Source organism: Salvia splendens, chromosome 7 (genome assembly GCF_004379255.2).
Source record: "Salvia splendens isolate huo1 chromosome 7, SspV2, whole genome shotgun sequence".
In the NCBI taxonomy this organism is placed as follows: domain Eukaryota; kingdom Viridiplantae; phylum Streptophyta; class Magnoliopsida; order Lamiales; family Lamiaceae; genus Salvia; species Salvia splendens.
In genome coordinates, this window is record NC_056038.1 from 11,806,796 (window position 1) to 11,829,052 (window position 22,257).

A 22,257-nucleotide genomic window follows, 5' to 3' on the forward strand; every position below is an offset into this window, starting at 1 on the left:
ACTTTTCCACAATACAGTAGACACATAAAATATCATTTAATTAAAATTTCACATCAAAATAATCTTTTTAGGTCGGTCAAATCGAAAACGTAACTCCCTGGTCGAGAAAAACAATTTCTGGCAGAACTGCACAGTCAACTTCAAAAATTCACCAAAAATACATCTTTCGTCCAAATAGGTTGAAATTCACACACCACATAGAAGACACCTTAAGGTTTACCCAGAAAAAAGAATCGTATAAAAAGGAGTTCGTTTGGTCGGTCAAACATACGTCGGAACCTACTGTCCGAATACTACAGATTTCATGCTCCAAAATTCGAGTTATCCTAAATGAATGCAAGGAAATCAAGGCTGGGAATTGATCGGTGATTACCTTCTTAGGCGGCAGAAAACTCTCTTCTCCAACTCGGTTCTTTCTCTAAATTTTAGTTCCTGGTTTTTCTTGGTATTGAATTTATGTGTAGAAAGATCGTGGGATTGATTGGATATATATAGACAAAACTGATAGATATTGATGGATTTGGTGGTTGGAGAGATTTTAGGGAGTATAGATATGGGGAAATCGTTTGGTGATATGGTTTAGAGAAATATATTTGACCAAGTCAACTAGGAAAAGATTTAATTAGATTTATTTGATTTTTTTTTCTTTTTTTTTTACGGGTGTTACAGAACCGAAGGGCGAAGAGTGATTTACAAATGACAATTTTATTTGCATGAATGATTGAATATGTCTAAAAGCTCCTCCCATGGTGATGGTGAATTGATTTCCCAGTACAAGTTACAACCAATTGCGTTTACAATGGTAGCCACAGTCAATAAGTATACAAGAAACCATATGCATCTCTTTCTTCAATCTATCAAAAACTCGCTTCCTTTGTGCTCGGTCTCCTCAAGTAATATCGCAGACTGTTTGCAAGAACCTGCCCCGACTTTTTGGGATCAATACGACGCATCATATCACAATCAAAATCCCACTTCTATGCTAACATACCTGCTGAAGAGGCTTAATAAGGGCTTTCCCACTGTTGCTTACATGAAATTTCGCCTTGGCCAGCAAGCCCTACAACGGAAATAAGTCACATTTAATTCCAATGCTCAGATCTAGAATAACCCATATCAAATAGTCTGTACGACAGCCTTGTTACCTCAGTATCGAACTCTCCAGATTTGACAGTGATATTTATATCAGTGATGGTCTTTACAAGATCCACCAGCAATCCAGGATGATCAGCTGTTTCTACACAGAGCAAGCTGCAAGAATGTGTAGTGGTATTTCAAGGTTCCAACTTCTAACATGTTATTGTTCTAAATGATTGAGCAATGGCAACATGTGAGAGTAGAGAGAGCTAATTGGGAGGTTGCTACGTGTTTTACCTTTGCTCAGGACCATCATCGTAGACATGGATATGCGTTGCAATATCCTGATCGACCTGCATTTAATGCGTTCGCAAAGAACGAGTACATAATGGATAGGGATTTAGTAACACATTGAAAAGTAAAGTGTATTGATTCAGCCTACTTGTTTAATCCATGTTATATTTGGTAGGGCACTAACTTAAATAAATAAAATTACTTTACCAGCTAAAGCCACCACCTACTTAAATAGATTGAATAGGTTTGAACCCTTCAACTACTTAAACTTAAATATTTTCAAATCTATTATCGTTAAATTAAACACTCCCTAAGAGTATAATGGTCAGCAGTAAATAAGCTAACGTTAGCATTGTGCAACATCTTCTTTTGCATCTATACGATCACTGCACATCAAGGGAATATGAAAATTAAAAAATGATGTTTTTATGGAAATTTATGAAAATGATATGATTTCTCACACAAGCTTTATGAATGCAAGTATGCAAACTGCTACAAAACATTTATCATTTCAGTGGAAAGGTACATTGCATATTATCAAAAAGTAAACTGTATAATACACTAAAACTTATGATTTTCTTCTCAACCATATCTGCATTTTATGAGTTAACTCATGAGCTAACTAGCGGAATAACACCAACCTTAGATTGGTTATTTTGTTTTATCAAGTCTCACTAGATGAGCACACAGAATCTTTTATCAAATTGAGCTCTGGGTAACTCACAAAAAGCTTGATAACCCTAAATATATAGTTCTATTAATACATGAAGGTATATAGTTTTAGCTTTATGATACTTAATAATTAACAGTTAACAGTTACATGTCAAAGAATATTTACATATAACATAAATTGAACTTACCAATATAAATTGGATAACCATATATAGGAGTACATATTGAAAAGAACAGCGGTGTCTAGCCATTCGAAGAATGGCGAATTCCATTATTAAAAGAACAGCAGTAGTACTACGATAGTTTTCCATATGTATGTAATCTAGGCTAAATCTGGTGTTTAGATGTTAAGATTAGAGATTCCTTCACTCTATTACACACCTCCTTAATGATGCATGCATGCATGAGAGAGAGAGAGAGAGTCAATACAGTTTCCGGTGGGGTGATACCAAATGCAGCCCCCATTGCCAACTGAACACTCGACTCCTGGAAATTAGCTCAAGATATTTAACAAAAGATATAGTTGCAGAAGGAGGTGACTTGTAGAAAATTTCATGTCCAAGAATTATTGACCGAGTAATACCGGGTGATACTCAAGCAGGTTGTTGATAATTGTCAAACGGATTGCCTCAAGCAGCTCCGGATCATCAACTTTTCTTCCAGTCGAACTGAAATCAATGCAATAAAATACAAATTACAGAATAAGTGTTTGAAGGTTAAAACAAATAGTACTAGTAATTAGTTATTTGTCTCAAATAGTACTAGTAATTAGTTATTTGTCTAAAAAATATGCAGAATGATCCACAAGAATATTAGATCACAAACCATAGTGCTTCAGATGAGACACAAACAACCGCTTAAAAATAGAAATCGACAAATATGACGCCATGTAATTTTTCTGTCCAGTTATCATCAAAAGACCCAAAATACGCAAAATTAATTCACTTATGCCTCCAAAGATTGACTGTCATTTTCAATGGTCTTAATATCTTATTTATTTACCCTAGAATAGCAACTACTACTTGGAAAAGGAAAAGGGAATTTATGTACGACTTACGCTTTAGTAATAGCAAACTTGTTGTGCTTTCCGGAAGTATCTAGGTATACATCAGCCTTGACAACATTCAATCCAAGACTCGTGAGTGCATTCATCTGAGATGTATATAGTTACCAGAAATCAATAAATGGTCACGGATTTTCTATAAACGTCACTGCATTTAATCTCGAATGACAGTATAGAATGTTTTCAGTTTTCCAATATACGAATAAATTAAGTGCACGTGTCATACTGTATCGAGGAGAGCTCCAAGACGATCCCCAAAGGTGATTTCAACAATAGTAGCATCTTCGTCAGAATCTTGATCTATTATTACAATCGGGGTAGGAACTACATCCGTCTCCTGAGAACTTCCACCCTGTTCACTCAATTCCAACCATAAATAAACATTTTCGTATAAACAAGTACGAAACTGATTTGAACTGAGTATAACAGCACCGGTTAACATTCAATACCTCCACAGCAGTAGATGGTGATGCTTTTGGTATAAATGTAGTCATGGAAGACGATAGGCTGACACAAAACCACAAGTGCAAAATAACATATACAGTCGAGCATTGTATACTCAAACTAAAATACCTAACAAACAGTTTAGCCAGCATTCTCTTTCAAACAGAACAAGCGAACATGTACGCTGCATAACATAAAACTACACAAACTAAGTTGAAGCTACCATTTCTATCCCTCCCACATTCACTTGGTCAAAATCCTTCACCCTGCTCTCTTACAAGGCCTTTTAGAGGATTAAAGGGCACGATTCTAATAAACCAACAAATCACTGTTCGAAATCATTTCAAAGGGCAAAAAAATCCATCATCAACTACTATTTCTAAATTTCATAGCCACCATTTCTATAAGGATGAACTGTGCATGATCAAGCACAAATCAGATTAGTTCACAAGAGAAACACCACTTAAAAGCAATACAAAATATAAGCTCATTGGTTTCAGCAGGTAGAAGAAAGCCCAATAATTAGAGATAGTCAAACCAATTTCATTTAAGATCAGCAAACTCAAATCCTTCTAAGGGTGTTAATTCTAATATTTCAAATTTTCACCATCTGGAAACAAACATCAGTCAAGTCAAGCACACAAAAAAATCATACTTATGAAAAACACATGAAAAAGAAAGAAAAAAGGAGATACCTTTTCTTGGGATTAATGCATGACAACTGAAGTTGATCCAACCCGAAAGAGCAGAAAAATGGAGATGCCCTCGAATTAGATAGCTTCTCCATTTCCCACAAATTGCCGTAGAGCCCAAATTTACTGCAACTAGAAGCCATAGCCACAGCCATTTTATACACTGAGTAGCAAAAGGTATGTGTTGTCCCCGCCAAATTAAGCAGCAAAAGAAAAGATTCAATCTTGATTGAATCTTAACTCTATTCAATCTTGGTTATCGAAGATATATTTCTGGGGATGGAAGAAATTAGGTGAATAATTTGTAGTTGTGGCTACTATAGGAGTTCTAGGAGTATCCGCCATTACTCATGAAGCCAACACTCAACCTGTCCTTAATAAAGAGTCGTTTTTTGTCAACGTGATACTTCAATTTCTTTTTAATTTTTTAATATTGCAAATAGTATTATTAATTCTTTCCGTTTCTTTTCTGGCTGAAAGGCTTGGCCTCATAAAATGAATATATCCAGCTGGGATGGGGAAAAATCTAAGAGAGATAGATAGGTGAATGAATTGATTAGATTTTTCTTTTTATTTTGAAATCTTCGCCATTCTCACTTCAACTTCCTAGTTCATCAATCACTATGATTGGTTCAGATTTTTTTAAAGGACAAAATTCATGTACATTTTTTTAGTACAAGTGTGAATCCAAGTCAAGAGAATGATACCATACCAGCCCACGTGTCTAATTTAACTTACGCTACTTTTCTTATCGTTGGTGGAGTTTGTTATTTTCCAAAATATTAAACCACTATATTTATTTTAAATTTTAAGATTTATATTTAATTTTTTAAATAATTTTATTCTACAATAATTTCAATGAGGAAACTTTTCTATGTAAGTTAGTTTATTAAAATGTAAACATAGAGTTATTTGCTATAGGGATGTTACCACTTAGATACCATGGGTGTATCTTTAAATATTTTGACGATTTGTTCAGCCTCACATCATGATTCGTCACACATGTCAAGAAATCGGAAAGCTGCCGGCAATGTGTTTGTGGTGGCTTCTAGATACCATGTGTGTATCTCTAAGTATTTTGCCAACTTATTTAGCCCCAAGTCATGGGTCATCTCATCCATCATGTCGATCAACCTACATGTCATCGGCAAAGTGTTTAGAGCATCCACTATAGGCGGATGCTTTCAATAGCTCCGCCCCCTTTTTTTGTCCACAGCCCCACTTTTTTGTCCATAGCCCCAATTTTTTCCTCCACTGCCTCACTATAGGCGGACACTTCCAATAGCCCCAAAATTTTATAACCAATTTTTATTTTTATTTTAATTCAATTATAATAAGTAATTAAATTTTATAGCCCCAATTATAATAGCGTCGACAACCCGATCCGGCCAGTGCAATCACTCCGAAGGGTGAAGCACCGGTAACGTTCCGCCAATTTCGTCGCTATATGGTTGAAAAGGGGTTGCGACATTCTGAATCGGCGGCGAAAAATCTCAGGTGGATACCGTGGGTTATCCACAAAGTAGTCAGCCATTAGACGTTGGTGCGCTCCGGTATGGTCTCGTGGGATGGTCCGCCGACGACTAATCGCACGAGGGATCGCGCCCTCCGCCACTTCCGCATTGCGTTCCGCCGCTCGCGCCGCTTCCTCCTCTTCGGCGTGCAAATAATGAGAAGTGGAGGAGTGGTATTTATGGATGTAATTTTTGAAATAATTAAAAAAAAAAAGAAATCAAAGTGGGGCGGACTTCCATAGCCCGTCGCCCCACTATAGACCGCCCCACACATCGCCCCATTTCGCCCCGCGGCCCCCACCATCGCCCCGCGATCGCCCCGTAGGAGGCGATGCCTCTACCGCCCCACAATAGCCCCATTTTTCTTGTCCGCCATGGGGCGGACGTTTGCTTCACTATAGACAGCCCCACAATAGCCCCAAATTTTTGTCCGCCCCATTTACTCCTATAGTGGATGCTCTTATGGTGACCTTTGTATGCCTCAATTGTCTACATCAATCGCACAATATTACAAGGGTATGTGTTGGTTAGATGTGAAGTGTTCGCATTATAGTGGACTCGAACTCGAGTCATTTGGTATTTGGACATAATCATTCTACCACTAGGTCTACTCACATACATATAATGTCGTTTTTATAGGCACATAGACAAATTTTGGACGGCACCGTCAAAAATGGACAGCCAACGTCAGTTAAATGTATTTGACTGGATTAGGGGGTTTAGATTAGAATATTTACTATTTTTCAAAATTAATATAATTGGTATATCAAAAAATAAATTAAAAAGAAAAGAACGTCTTTGAATATTGAAATAGTGGGTTTTCATCCTTCTTCTTTCTCATTTATTTCTCGCATTCTTCTTTCTCGTTTCAAATACTCTTAAGAACCCTAATTTTGTGCAATAACCCTACTTCACCTACTATTGAGCGATCGAACTACACCAGAGGCTCCGATGAGAGCGGTGGCGGACGTGACCTCCGATTTAGGTACGTTTTTTATCATTAGAGCATCCATAATGGATGCCCAGTTGGCGCCCTAGTGGTTGTCATATATCAGCATGCCCCTTCTTTCTGCAATGGTTTCGCCCTAGTGTTCACCCTATCTATTAAACTCAATTTGCATTTAATTTTTAATATTACTATTTATTATTTTTGTTTTTAATTACTAAAATACCAAAAGGGGTGCGTTAAAATGCTAACTTTTCTTAAATTGCTAACTTGCTAACTCATCAATGTAGTGTATTAAAAATGTCAACACAATCACAGTAAAATGTCAACACATATTTGTGTTGACATTTTAATAAACTGTGTTGACATTTAAATATCAATGTCAATACAATGTATTAAAATATCACCTTAAGTTTATGTTGACATTTCAATATCATCGTGTTGACATTTTTAATACACAACGTTGATGAGTTAGCAAGTTAGCAACTTAAGAAAAGTTAGCAACGGATCACACCCCAATACCAAAATATATTATATTAAACACCACAAATTTTTAAAAACAACTACATTACTTAATTAAAAAAAAACTACAACACACTTAGCTAAAAAAACCTACATTACTAAATTAAATTACTAAATTCATAAAGAAGAAGAGAAAGAGAGTAGAGTAGAGAGTATTGTGTGTAAAGTGTGTGTAAAGTGATTTAGGGTTAAGGGTATTTATATTGGTTTAATAAAGAATAAAAAAATAAAAATAAAAAATTACAAAATGGGCGAGATCGGGCTCGGGCACGTCCCTGCAATGGGCGCCCGCAATGGAAGCCCGAGGACGCCCGAGCCTGATCTAGGGCGATCGAGCGCCAGATCGGGCATCCATTGTGGATGCTCTTACAACAAAGTGGCTTTACTCTGAATCGTCAACAGCCATGGGAAACCTACAAGGGGCCGGGAAGCTATACTCTGTTTATGAGAGAAAAGAGTGTCGTTTGTTCAAGTGGTGTGAGCCAATCGACGAAGACGACGTTGTGACTTCATCGTTGTAAGTGGCCGAGACCGAAGGGGATGGTTTTGGTTTGATTTGTAATCAATCAAGGAGAACAATTGGGCCATGGAGAAATTAGGTAGTGTAATGATGTATATGGACTTTGTTTCGTAATGTTTGTTTGTTTATTCAAGTTGAAATAATGAAATAAAGTTCGCAATGGTTAATCAAATATGGAATTCAACTCCTTGTATATTCTGTTTGCATTGTTTTTGATGAAACAAGTGATTATATGAAATTGATATGCTCCAAATCAAACATTTATTCACGAAGAAGTGGTACAAACTTGCTTGCATACCTAGTATTTGATAACACCAATTTTAAAATTGACAAAAAATATATTGCATTGATGTCTTACACATCTCTTCCATCCACATACTACTTTCCACAACTTTTATTCATCACACCGGAATAATGCAACCGTGTTGTGAAGGTCCCATCTATATAGAAAATATATCATATCAGTCTTAAACATTTACTTAAACAACTAAGTACTTGTCTCAACTTGTCTAACTCACCAACAAGCTTAGTCCCCACAAAGCAGCTTATGGAGAACTAGGGTTCGTTCGTTCGCCGGCTTCGTCAGTGAGAACTAGGGTTCGATTTGGATGTTTGATTTTTTTCGAAATGTGCAGGGTGCGAAAGAGAAACGATGACGATTTAGAATTTATGAAGTGAGAGAAGTGGAACTATTTTTTTAATTCAGAATTTATAAAGTGAGAGAAGAGAGAGACGACGATTAATAAAACTAATTAGTAACTTAATTCAGTCAAAATACACTTAGTTGCATTGACCATTAAATTTTAGACAAAATTCAGTCAAAATCATCATATGTTTATGCCAAAAACGGCCTTGGTAATTTTAGTCTAACAATAATTTTAGGGATTTGGTAATTCTGGTGCGATCAGTTCTTCTCTGCATCCCAATGATCGCCACCGTTACACCGCCACCCGCCATGGCGGAGGCCACCACCTACGCCGTCCCTGCATTAGAAAACCTCTCACCGCAGGCCAATATGCTCTCTGACGCCCCTCCTCACTCTCCAAACCTAAAAAACCTTCTGCCGCCCTTCCTAAATTCAATTACCCAACTGAAAGACTTCTCCGACGCGATGTCGGGCTTCCTTCAATGCTACGACGACCTCCACAGCCACCTCCAATCCATCAAAGCCGCCACCTTGGCGTTGCTTCCGCCAGAATACCCTCCAATTTCTCACTCACCCCCGCAGAGACCCGAAGCTCTAGCAAATACAACCGTGGAGAAACAACAGGACGATAAAATTCCCTCGAAATCGGAGCTCGAGGGCTTCTGCAAAGCAATGTGCAGCCGGGGCGTGCGGAAATATTTGGTCTCTCATTTGTCTAATCTCCCAATGCTGCAGGAACAAGTGCCAAAGGCGCTGAGGCTGGCTCCAAACCCTTGGAAACTGGTTTTGGAATGTTTGGGTAAATTCTTTTTGCAGGGGAGCAAGGCCTTTGCTAGGGACTCCCCGATGATCCCTGCTCGTGAGGCGTCGATTTTGGTGTTGGAATGCTTCTTATTGATGAGAGGATTGGATGTTTCGAGTGAAACCGATTGTGGGATCTTGGACATTGACAAGGCAGTGGAGGAGGAGGCGAATGTTGCAGCCTTGGCGTGGCGGAAGAGGTTAGTGATTGAAGGGGGTTTGGCCAAGGCTAACCAGATCGATGCACGCGGACTTTTGCTGTTTGTTGCTTGTTTTGGGGTACCGGCTATGTTTCAGGTTGAGGATATGCGGGATTTGGTGATTGCGGGGAACGCCAAGGAGATTGTTAGTGTATTGCAGAAGTCTCATATGCTTATGAGTAAAATTTCAGGTATAATTTCTCACTTTATGAATTTAGAGCATGTGCAGTTTGATATGTATGTGGTATTTTAGGGTGCTAAGTCCTTGGTAAGGTTACCATTCTCATCAAATTTGAGATGGTCATGTTTTGAGCCCTAGTGGCACTTTATGATCTATATGCAAGATGAGTTAGAATAAGACAATTGAGTCTCATAGGAGTATGTCTTTTTGCCTTGTGCTTTTCAAGAGATTTTGTTTAGTTGAGTCTTATAGGAATTAAGTTTCTCCATGTTTGGGTAAGCTGCATCAATTTCTAGAGTTATGTTCAACAATTGGCTTTTAGGAATCTTTATCTCTTGAGAAAAGTATGTTACAATAATATCTCTGGAGAACTCAATTCCTTTATCAACTCCTTGCACTATTGGATTGAAGTTAAGCAAGAATGGTGAAGGGAAACTTGCGACACAACGATGCTTAGAGTTATGGTCGGAAATTCATGAATCTCGTAAATCCATTCATGTAACTTGTAACTTTGACTCACAAATGCAAATTCAATTTATTTTCCCAACATTGTCTCATGTAAACTGAATTTACTCATGACTTTGAAAGCGAGAAAATTACTTGCAAAAGATGCTCCTAGTGGTTTACGAAAAATATGGTATAATAGCTTGTAAATTAGTATTGAACTTTAATCACATTTTGCACACTAACTCACCAAGTTAATAAACTACCCCATAATTATTTCACTTTTAATTTAATCTGATTTTGCTAACGAGACTGAATTCTGACCAAACTTTTCCCTGATTCAAACCAATTTCAGCTCATGTGCAGTTTCGCTGAAAACAACAACAAAAATGTTTTGGTAACTTTAGAATGGGCTGCCTCATAGTCAGCAGCCAATAATAAATTGGGTAGCAAAATCTGTTAGCGGAGTAAAGGCAGCACGATTGAGCTGGGCACGAGTTGTACCCCTTTGATTGTACTCTCCACACGCACGCACACTCACAATATTGTTTGTAGGGAAATTTGCGGACTTTATTGATAGAATTCAAGAACCGAAAGACAATCCTCACTACGGAGGCCTACGACAATCCGTCGTCCAATACAAATGATCACTCCTCGATAATTAATCTGACTAGAGTCTCCATATTTATAGACTATGGACATAACAGGGAATAATTGAATCACACTAAAATAGGAACAAACTTAACAACTAGCCGCTTCCCGTTTCCTTTGATTTCTTCCTTATTTTCCTCCGCAGGCCGTGTCTGCTGCGCTTGTTTCCTTATTCTTCTCGCCTGCTTCCTCACTCTTCTCTGCTGGCCAAACCACCCCCCGATTTCCTCGGCGGTAGACCCTCCACGCCCCTGCCGTATCAACTGCCCCACCCGTCGAAACAGCCTTGTCCGCAAGGCTGAAGAAGGGGAATTGGCCTTGTACGTCCGCCACGTCCATCCATGTGGAGTCATCATCGTTCATCCCTTGCCACTTGATGAGGACTTGGCTGTGGTCCTCACCTTCCCGGTGGTCGGTTCGGGTGTCCAGCACCTTTTCCGGCAGAAAAGGGGGGTCATTACCGCCTAGGCCTTCGGGCAGATTAGCCTCTGCCGCGGCGTCCCCTACGGCCCGTTTGAGCAGCGACACATGGAACACGAGGTGTATGCGTGTCGATTCGGGCAGCTGGAGGCGATAAGCTGTTGCCCCGATGTGGGACTCTATTCGAAACGGCCCGAAGAAACGAGGCGCCATCTTCCTGTTGCGGGAGGAGAACAGAGTGGACTGCCGGTGTGGTCGGAACCGGACATAGACCATATCCCCGGCGGCAAACTCCACATCCCGCCGCTTCTTGTTGGCTGAGGCAGTCATTCGGTCCTGTGCTCGCCGGAGGTGATGACGTAATAATTCCAGCACTTCGTCGCGGGAGCGAAGGGTGTCGACTACTGCCTGCGCTCGAATCTCCCCGGGAATGAACGAGTGCAAGGTAGGGGGGGGGTCGCCCGTAGACCACTTCGAATGGCGTCATCCCCGAGGCGGAGTGAACGCTGGTGTTGTAGCAGTACTCCGCCCAAGCAAGCCATTTATTCCATTGCTTCGGCCGGTCCGACGAGAAACAACGTAAGTACGTTTGCAAACATCTGTTAAGTACCTCGGTTTGGCCGTCTGTTTCCGGGTGATACGCGGAGCTCATCTTTAGTTTAGTTCCCGTGGCGCGGAAAAGCTCCTTCCAGAATGAGCTCAAGAATATGGGGTCGCGATCGGATACGATGGACCGGGGTATGCCGTGGAGGCGAACAACCTCATTGGTAAACAGCTCTGCTACCTGTCTGGCTGTGAAGGGGTGTCGCAATCCGATGAAGTGCCCATACTTGGACAGGCGGTCGACGACGACGAAGATGCAATCGAACCCTCCGGCTCGAGGTAACCCCGAGATGAAATCCATGCTTATATCTTCCCAAACCCGAGCTGGAATCGGAAGTGGCTGCAGCAAGCCCGCCGGCGATCTCGTGTCGGACTTGTGCCTCTGGCACGTCGCACATGCCGCGACGAACTGGGAGACGCTCTTCATCATGCCTGGCCAATAGACGTTGGAGGCTAGGCGGCGATAGGTACGGTATGCCCCCGAATGCCCCCCTGCTGGGGTCACGTGGAACTCGGCGAGGAGCCTGGGTACCCATGGCGAGTGGGGAGGGACGACGATCCGCCCTTTGTAGAACAGGGTGCCGTGCAACAGCTCGTAGTGCCGGGCGGCTGGCTGGCCCGCCTCCAGGGCCGTTCTGATGCCTCGGAGCGCGGGATCCGTGGCTAAGTCGCTCTGGACGGTTGACCACTCCGGCCACGCTGGACGGGACAGGACCGAGAGTTCCAATGGCTCGTCGTCTCGTCGGGAGAGGGCATCGGCCGCCCTGTTCAACCGTCCCTCCTTATAGACAATTGTGAAGTCGTAGCCCAGCAGCTTCGCCGCCCAATTTTGTTGTGCCGGGGTCGCCAAAGGGTGGGCTAGGAGTTGCCGCAAGCTGCGTTGGTCGGTGTGGACCACAAACCTGCGGCCTAGCAAGTAAGGCCGCCAATGATGAATGGCGAGGACGAGAGCCATAAGCTCCTTCTCGTACGCGGACTTGGCTAACCAGCGGCCGGCCAGGGTCTTGCTGAAGTAAGCAATCGGTTGTCGATCTTGCATGAGAACCGCTCCGAGGCCACGGCCGGAGGCATCGCATTCGATCACGAAATCCTTGGAAAAGTCTGGCATTTTGAGGAGGGGGGCTAACGTCAGAGCCGTCTTGAGTGCCTCAAATGCCGAGGCTGCCGCCGGTGGCCATGCCCATGGTCGCTTCGGGGTCGCGGACTGCGGTTTTTTCAGTAGATCCGTGAGGGGCGCTGCAATTTTGCCGTAGTCCCGGATGAAACGGCGGTAATACCCGGTTAGGCCAAGGAACCCGCGCACGCCCTTCAACGAGGATGGGGTGGGCCAGCGGAGGACTGCTGAGATCTTGGCCGGGTCCATCTTTACGCCCTCGAGGGATACGATGTGGCCTAAGCATTCGACGCTGTCTCGGCCCAGGAGGCACTTCTTTGCGTTCACCACGAGGGAGTGAGCCTGCAGTGCCGTGAAAACCAAGTGTAGGTGGTGCAGATGGTCGGGCCACGAGGTACTGTAGACGAGGATATCGTCGAAAAAAACCAAGACGTACTTCCGCAATGCCGGTCTGAAAATATCATTCATGAGGCTCTGGAAGGTTGCCGGGGCGTTGGTGAGGCCGAACGGCATTACCAAGAACTCGTAATGGCCGGAGTGGGTTCGGAATGCGGTTTTGGGGACGTCCTCGGTCGCCACCCGGATTTGGTGGTACCCCGCCTTTAAATCGATCTTGCTGAACCATCGAGCCCCATGTAGCTCATCCAACAGCTCCTGTATCACCGGAATGGGGTACTTATCCGGGACCGTCCTTTTGTTCAACTCCCGGTAGTCCACGCAAAATCTCCACGAGCCATCCTTCTTGCGAACGAGGAGTACCGGGCTGGAAAATGGACTTGTGCTGGGCTGGATCACGCCTGACTCCAGCATTTCCGCGACGAGCTTTTCCATTTCGTCCTTCTGTAGATGATTGTAACGATATGGACGAACGGAGACGGGCTCCGTACCTGGTAGAAGCGGTATCCTGTGGTCTGTCTGGCGGCGGGGCGGTAGGTCGGTTGCGGATTCTGTGATTGCGGGGTATTGCCTGATCAGCTGCTGTAACTGGTCCACGGCTTCGGTCGCTAGGGTCGGGTCCCCGGTGGAGCAGGCCCGCCGCATGAGGGATGGATTCCCCTTGAGGGCCACGGGTCTGCCGTGGATGGAGAAATCCATCGAGGAATGTTGCCAATTAACCATGACGTACCCAGGGAGGCGAGCCATGACACTCCCAAGATGATGTCGATGTTGCGAAGGGGAAATACATAGCAAGATATGGTGAAGTCCTCATTTGCCATTGTCACTGTGACCCCTTTGCAGATTCCAGCCGCACGCCGTGTGGAGCCAATAATAAATTGGGTAGCAAAATCTGTTAGCGGAGTAAAGGCAGCACGATTGAGCTGGGCACGAGTTGTACCCCTTTGATTGTACTCTCCACACGCACGCACACTCACAATATTGTTTGTAGGGAAATTTGCGGACTTTATTGATAGAATTCAAGAACCGAAAGACAATCCTCACTACGGAGGCCTACGACAATCCGTCGTCCAATACAAATGATCACTCCTCGATAATTAATCTGACTAGAGTCTCCATATTTATAGACTATGGACATAACAGGGAATAATTGAATCACACTAAAATAGGAACAAACTTAACAACTAGCCGCTTCCCGTTTCCTTTGATTTCTTCCTTATTTTCCTCCGCAGGCCGTGTCTGCCGCGCTTGTTTCCTTATTCTTCTCGCCTGCTTCCTCACTCTTCTCTGCTGGCCAAACCACCCCCCGATTTCCTCGGCGGTAGACCCTCCACGCCCCTGCCGTATCAAAATCATATGAAATTCAAAGTCAGTGATTGCGTCAAATTTTTAGTTAGGATTTCTAAGTTTTGCAGAATTTGTTCGAAGTTCTGGAACTTACAGGTATTTTATTATGATCAGTTTTCAGCCCTTCCTGATGAATTCATCCTGAACTAACTGCCATTTTATGTTGTGAATAATCTTTTAGGTGAATGGGTAAAAAGCTAATAACCATGTACAGTGGACAAAGCCACTTTTGTGATGCTAAGTTTATGGATTGTTGCTTGTAGTGGCACTATCTGTCTTCAAATCTTTTAAAACTCTTCTTAATCTCTAATAAGTTGTCAGCCTTTTCTGAATTCATATGCTTGGTTCATATAGAATTGTTAGTATGCCTTGAATTTGTATAGTTTGCCGCTAGCCAAACTGGGGCGCCCCCGGCCCGACGCTATGCTATGTTTTTGTTTTATGCCTAATTGTTATATTTGGCCTAGCCCGTCGTCTATGTGCCTATTTATATAGAAGTAGGGCACATAACTCTGGAAATCGAAAACAATCTGAATACAATATGTTCTCCGTTTCCTGCCCGTGGACGTAGCCTACACAACGTTGGTGAACCACGTGTATCTTTGTCTCGATTACACAATTGCTCTATTCTGTCACAACAAGAACATATATAGTTACTGATGGTGCAAAACGACTCATTTTAGCTAAGAATGCCAAGAAGACTACTCTATTAGGGATTATTAAATTTAATCTGGCATGCTTTTACAGCTTAATATCTCTTTATCATGATTGCAAGGCCTTTCCATAACCAGAGTAGTATGCATGGAAAATCATCATTGCTATTTTTAGTTTAAAAGTGAGCACTTTTAAAAATTATTGATTTTATAATCTCACCATGGATGCCAACATCTGCAGAGATGGTAGAGGAAATGATGAAGAAAAAAATGGAAGTAGATGCTGTTGATATTGTCTATACCTTTGGCCTTGAGGAGAGGTTTAATCCACACACAATTTTAATTTCATTTCTACGAGAAGCTAAAAAAACTTGGAAAATGTCAAAAAAGGGATCACAAGGTTCACCGGCTACACTTGTAAGTGATAATCTGCTATTGTGAAATAGGTCATGTCATCCGTAAACTACTTCCTCTTTTCCCAAAATTCAATGAACTTTTTTTATGATGGTGTTTTATTCTTCATGCAGAATGAAGCAAATAAGAAGCAATTGGATATTCTGAAATCTATAAGGAGATGTTTGGAAAGGCACAACATTGATGCTGCAAAGCTTCTTCCTGGATGGCAAATCAATGAAAAAATTGTGATTCTACAAAAAAACATCACTGACTTTGATAGGAAATTAGTAGTAGACAAAGCATCTCAGAAAAGAAAATCAAGTGAAACTGAGACATCAACAAGGCCAAAATTCCAAGATGCAAAACGTGTGCGCCATGTTAACCATGGTGCACAACAGCAGAAGGCTACTGTTCATGTCGATAGCAGAAGAAGTTTGTCGGGTAACGGTCAATACCGTGTCAATAGCTATGCTGCTCCAGCTGTAATATACGGAGGACCTGGTGCAGGGCTAGTACCAGAAGGTATGATCTCGTCTGGAGTTGGAGCTACGAGCCATGGTGGCATGCTTCCGACATATGCTCTTCAGGAGCCAGTTTTGGTTGATGCAGCAGGGCAGCTTATAAACCGTGTCACTCATCCCTATTCATGGCAAAGGGAGTCGTCCATAAATGAAAGATATGCTAGTCAACCCCCGCCTATAGGGCTCACTTCCTTGTACAGAGCGTCATCATCTGTTGAGGGCTTACCAGGGAACACTCTCTCATCAGTAAGTCATGGAATTCAGGGTTCCACATCTGATCTATATCAGTACAGAGCGCCATCGTCCGTTGAGGGCTTGCCGGGGAACACTACCTCATCAGTAGGTTATGGAATTCGGGGTTCCACTTCTGATCTATATCACTTTGCTGATTCTATAGCAGAGGGTGAACTGTACCCGAGCAATGATCCTCGGAGTGGTACTGCCGGTTCTAGTGTTGTTCCGCCTCATCTTTCATCATATTTATACCAAGCTTAACCTAGAATACTCGTGTTGATATGTTGCTATTACACTGTAGATTTAGACTTCCATAATTTCTAAAGCTGAATACTTTCTAGGTATTATAAGTTATAACCCTGGCCTCCAGGAAGAAATAGGTGTGAAGTTGAAGTTTTCCTAAAATTGAAATGTGAAAACATTGGAACGAAAACTTGCCTTTTCTGGTTAGAAAACAACAAGGTATTGATTTGTTAAGTTGCATTGAGTTTTTATCAATGAATTTTGAGAATTTTCATACACCTGTCAATGAATATTTCCGTTTGTTCACTTTTGCATGAGACAATTTGATAGTACATTCGACGATAAACTTGCAATTTTACACAAGACGCAAGAGGTTCCTATCATTTATAAACTACATTTTCTAACAGTTAAATCATCTACAAACTTTGACATATGAAACTGCTTGATAAAAGTTTCGTGAAAGAAATCAGGAACACAGGTGACCAATTTTCAGTGATCACAAAACCATTGAAATTGATAGTTGGATTTCTCCTCAGAACACAGCTAGTTAAACATTTGATTAAAAAACAAACAAAAAAAAGAGATTTTGTCTGAACAACCTAATACGTGATAACGAAGAAAAGGAAAACGTTTTTCCTCAAGTTCCGTCGGCCACTGCTGAAATTCATGTTTTCTGACAACTGAATTGCACACAGCAAACCATGTCTCTCAAATACTACGCTGTTAACAAGTAAATTCCCCTTGCCTATTCATCATTACTCTGAAATCTTCATGGGAGAAAACAAAACAATTTTGCAACACGAGGTGGGCATAGTCCACCGGTTCATGAGGATACACGATGAATATTATGCAACTGCATAGTCACATGGAACAAACCTATTCCTGGAACAAAAAATGCATATATACAATCTGTAAGATTCATATGTCGAAAGATCTGATCAAAATTAATGGACACAAGTCGCACAACACTACTAACCAAATATAAAAAGCTCATTATCTTCGTCAACATATATATGTTGTGCTTGGAAAAAAACAGGAAAAAGGAAAAGAAACACCCAACATTCTTATGTTCTTTTAATTTTTATTGTCAGCCAGAAACTAGATGACTACATTTTCACATACTTAAGATTAGTAATGCTCAAATTATGTAAAGATGGGACTTCTGAGTTCTATCTATTATGTCAATTGTCAACATTTTTTTATGCAGAGAATTCTACTAGGAATGAAGCCTCACAAGTACAATGCATATTTTATCCTTCTAAAAAGAGGACAAACTGACGCCTACTACACCACTCAACTCCGTATGAAATGCTTAATTTTTTTTCTTTTATTTGATTTATTTTGTCCAATCTTAAAACAATACTCCCTCCGTCCCTTAAAAATAGACCACATTCGCCATTTTGAGATGTTCCTTAAAAATAGATCAATTCTATTTAAGGAAATTTTTTCTCTCTAATGAGGTAGGTCTCATTCTCCATTAACAATACTCTAATCACTTTTTCTTTCTATCTCTCTCTTACTTTACCAATTATGCATTAAAACTCGTGTCGTTTTAAATGTTGTCTATTTTTTAGGACAGGAGGGAGTATTATATATTTGTAGTGAAACTCATCGCACCTATATGATCTGCCATATATCCTACTAGAAAGTGAACTAAGTTTATCAAAATCTAACTGTGCAACAGCATGAGTGCGGCTGAACCAAAAAGAACACAAGCTATACAAATGAAAACATGTATATACCTCTTCCATTGCTGATGTATCATCTTTCTTTTCTTTAGACTCACTTTCTTTAAGTTCATTATCTGTTTCTTTTTCTTCTGTGATCATATTATCCTCCTGTTCAGTAGCCTCACCGTTAGGTGCATTGTCATCACTGATGTTGAACTCAGCTGGGAGCTGCCCTGATTTTAGTGCCTGCAAGCAAGAAATTATCAAAACTCGTGATAAATTTCTGAATGAGGTTTGTATTTCACAATTCAAAATTGATTACTCTATCCTACTTGTATGCAGGTCTGTCATATTACCTGTTCAAGTCTTGCCACCTCTTCAAGAGTTTGTGAATTCACAATGGCAGCCTGCAAAAGGATAAAAGAGATTATGTAAATTTTCCAAAGTTACCATCACTTATAGTGTATGGTAATTCAAGTTGACCCTAGAAGATATGTGGTGGCAGAACTCAGAAGTCTCAGAAAAAAAAAGAATATTCATATACCTTAATAGCCAAAATTTGTTCTGGTGTAGGTGCAGCTGGTTTAGGTGTTTGTTGCTCCCTTGCAGATTCTTGGGTACTAAGAGTCTCAGTAGGTACAACCTTTGCAGATTCCCTTTTAACCTCTTCTTCAGCCTCTTCTGATGAAAACAAAATTTTGGCTTCAGCACGTTCCTGTATGATGTGTGGCAGTATTTAGTAAAGTTAGACACCAAAAATTTACTTAAATACAGTGTGAAGCAAAATTGAAATAAACAGAGAAACAGCACACTTGAAGAAACGAGTTAATTACCAAAATAGACAGATTAATGATATATAATCAAGCCAGGGGTAAAGGATGGAATCCTAGCATAAAAAAGTATGCATACACTCCGTAATGGCACTATATGCAATAGGGGAGAAAAAGTTTATATGTACATACAGCATTAGCCTCACAATCATAACCTACAATGTAAAATATACATAGTGAGTCTAGTGACTAACTATAATCCAATTTTAACAGAGCTTAAATCAACTATAATAACACACAACACATTGTACATTCTGCATATAAAAGGGTGCACGATCACGATATGATTCTTCTCACAAGTATAGTCATGAAATATGTAATTATGTTGAATATTCACAATGTAATCCAAATTAACCGTGAGAAGTTTCTTCTCTAGTACTAGGATCAGCTATTCAATAATCTTCATAAATTGGATAGAAGTAATAATATCCATATTATATTCCTGTCTGAGAACCATACACTTCCTGATGTATCTTCCCTCGTCACTTGTAACTTGCAAGGAGTAGTATTCAAACAACTTTCCTTAAGGTCCTAAGTTGGAGTATCACACTTTCAGTTTCTTCGTACCACAATTACTCAGGCAAGCCAGAAAATAAAGGAAAAGTTTTACTTATAGCAGCTGATTTTAGATGTGGGTAACATGGCAAGAGAGGAATCTCAACGCTTCTACAAACCTATTCAAGTTGTCAATATTCGATATTTTAGAGGTTTCATATTCTGCAAATTTTAGTATTAACACAATGCAGAGGATGCTCAACATTTCTAGTTATTATGAAGGCATCTCGAATATAGAGATGTTAATTACATAGTATATATGCTATTTTACCTTGATGTTTGCATAGCATAGGAATGACAATTTTAAGTACAAAAAAATGTATGTGCATCAGAAATAAACCATTTTCAAACACAAGATCCAGCTTTAAACCCAAAGGTGAAGGGAAACCAGATGAAGCCGATTATATGTAAAGAACTAAATAAATATTCCATCCCAAATTACTTACAAGATACGATTGCATGAAACTCTTGTTAAAATTATTGCTTTATTTATATCAATTGATAAACAAGCATGTCTGCAAGAGAAAGGCAACTTCCTACCACATTAACACAATTTTTTTGTGCCATTCCATAACATCTAGACAGCAGTAGAACACTGGAATTAATAGATTTCGAATACTAACCTTTTGTTTTACTTTCTTGAAGTCCAGAACACGCAATGACTTCAACTTGTGGATAACATACAAACGGTAATTGGGTTTTTTCGTTATATTGTTGTCGAGCAAACTAAGGAACTGCAGCTTGGGAAGTGATGCAAGAGGATCGATCTCAGCCAAGTTAGTTAACCTATTGTTGGTGAGGACCAAGGTGTGCAATTTTGGCAAAAACTCTGCACAGTGTCCAAAACAATAACTAGACAGCTAAAGGCTGCGCATATAAAAATCCAAAGTAGCAGATTTCAATCTAGAATAGTGTTTATACCTCCAAGGTTAGGACTGATGCGAGTGATTCGGTTATTGTTCAATAACAAGGTTCCTAGTCGATTCATGAGAGGGAAGTTCTCAAGCTTCACAATCTCATTATCAGATAAATCAACAGTGTCGAATTGGTCCTGTTAATTAAAATCATTCATCACTAAAAGAAAAGGAATTGAATACTATAAGTAAAGCTGAAATGGCCCAATGAAGTAGAAAAGGGGAAAATTTCACCTCAGTAGCACCAACGTTCTCTATTACAGCAATTTTGTTCCCTGCTCAGGATCATAGAGAGAGAGAGAGAGAGAGAAACACAACTCATTAGAGGCACAAATACACAACCCATTACAAAAACAGGGAACTTGTATTTTAAATAACATTAGTAGGGTTTGAAAGAAGGAAACCTCGGAGATCGAGTTCTCGCTCGCGAACGGCATTGAAGAAATGGGGGCTTTTCCATATCAAATCCGCCGTTAATCTCACCATTTTCTCGCCACTTTAATTCCCTTACCAATATACCTTGTTTTCCTCTCTCTCAAATTTGTGTTGTGCAGAGAAGAGGGGCAGCAGTTGAAAGCAGTAGGAGAAGAGTATATTTTGCATAAGAAAATATCTAATTAAATGTTTTTCATAATCTATACTAATCTAAAATGACAGTTTATTAAAAAGTCAAAAATGCTCTTTTTGGCGGGAAACTGTGAAGCCTAATTTTTTACCATTTTAGTCATTTTGTGACAGTTTATTAAAAAGTCAAAAATGCTCTTTTTGGCGGGAAACTGTGAAGCCTAATTTTTTACCATTTTAGCCATTTTGTGACAGTTTATTAAAAGTCAAAAATGCTCTTTTTGGCGGGAAACTGTGAAGCCTAATTTTTACCATTTTAGTCATTTTGTGGCATGTTATTAATTGCAGAATTTGTGTTCACACTATATATGTATATGAGTTGTGTATGTGGTCGCGTGTATCTATAATAAAAGGAATTGCTTTAATTTAATGTGGTGAAATTATTTATAAATATATATTCAAGGTGGGAGAGTAGATGTGGAGGCGTGGGTTTAGTCTATTAGGGTTTAGTTTGGGCTTTTTTGTGTATTTAATAATATGGGCTTTTAATAATATAGTAGAATTTTAAATCGAACACATTTTTAAAATTACATTTGGATTGTTATTGTATATAATAGTATATATTTTTAAAATTATTTAAATATATTAATTTAATTTAATGTGTTGAAATTACTTTATAAATATATATTTACATTAAAGATATATATATATATATATAGAAATATATTTATATTTATATTTAAATTACTATAAGTAGTATACATAGTTATAATTGAGTTGATTTTGATTTATTCCACTAGCTAAGATATTGTTATTTATGACTGAGTTCTATTTCTTTTTTTATGATTCTCAAAATATTATGTTTATGAATATTATCATGCATTATTGAAATTAGTATTGATAAAAGAGAATTTATTATTTGTGAAAAATATGATTTTTGTATTTGTTTGCTCATGTCTTCTTAATTCTAAAAAACATGTTTTAAATCATGAACTATGTAATCAGGTTTGATGGTCCTAATAATATGGAAAAGAAAATATTTAAAAAGTTTGAAATTCATATCTTTAATTTATTTATTATTTCTAATTAGCTCTAAAATTATTTTTGGTAGTAAACCGCTCACCAAACAT

At 39.8% G+C, this 22,257-nt stretch overlaps 3 protein-coding genes across 4 annotated transcripts; 1 reads left to right on the forward strand and 2 right to left on the reverse strand.

Annotated features, from left to right (window-relative positions):
* Positions 1–689: 689 nt before the first annotated feature.
* Positions 690–4,612, reverse strand: LOC121742449 (ACT domain-containing protein ACR11-like). Of its 2 annotated transcripts, none has more exons than XM_042135584.1 (10): positions 4,246–4,612; positions 3,556–3,613; positions 3,333–3,458; positions 3,101–3,195; positions 2,627–2,711; positions 2,425–2,529; positions 1,375–1,430; positions 1,146–1,251; positions 992–1,060; positions 690–920 (listed from the first exon to the last, which is right to left on the reverse strand). In XM_042135584.1, exons 1-10 carry the CDS (start codon positions 4,395–4,397, stop codon positions 858–860), a joined length of 915 nt encoding a protein of 304 aa, XP_041991518.1. In that variant the 5' UTR covers positions 4,398–4,612; the 3' UTR covers positions 690–857. The 2 variants fall into 2 exon arrangements, with proteins under 2 accessions (XP_041991518.1, XP_041991519.1); XM_042135585.1 differs by having other exon boundaries at positions 2,473–2,529; positions 4,246–4,611.
* Positions 4,613–8,605: 3,993 nt separating this feature from the next.
* LOC121741528 (protein FRIGIDA-like) lies at positions 8,606–16,880 on the forward strand. Its single transcript, XM_042134320.1, has 3 exons — positions 8,606–9,582; positions 15,442–15,617; positions 15,728–16,880. Exons 1-3 carry the CDS (start codon positions 8,670–8,672, stop codon positions 16,610–16,612), a joined length of 1,974 nt encoding a protein of 657 aa, XP_041990254.1. The 5' UTR covers positions 8,606–8,669; the 3' UTR covers positions 16,613–16,880.
* A 207-nt stretch (positions 16,881–17,087) lies between these two features.
* On the reverse strand, positions 17,088–21,159 carry LOC121741529 (U2 small nuclear ribonucleoprotein A'-like). The gene is made up of 8 exons (XM_042134321.1): positions 20,968–21,159; positions 20,798–20,838; positions 20,571–20,700; positions 20,273–20,478; positions 18,809–18,979; positions 18,621–18,671; positions 18,337–18,510; positions 17,088–17,476 (listed from the first exon to the last, which is right to left on the reverse strand). Exons 1-8 carry the CDS (start codon positions 21,047–21,049, stop codon positions 17,471–17,473), a joined length of 861 nt encoding a protein of 286 aa, XP_041990255.1. The 5' UTR covers positions 21,050–21,159; the 3' UTR covers positions 17,088–17,470.
* Positions 21,160–22,257: the final 1,098 nt, after the last annotated feature.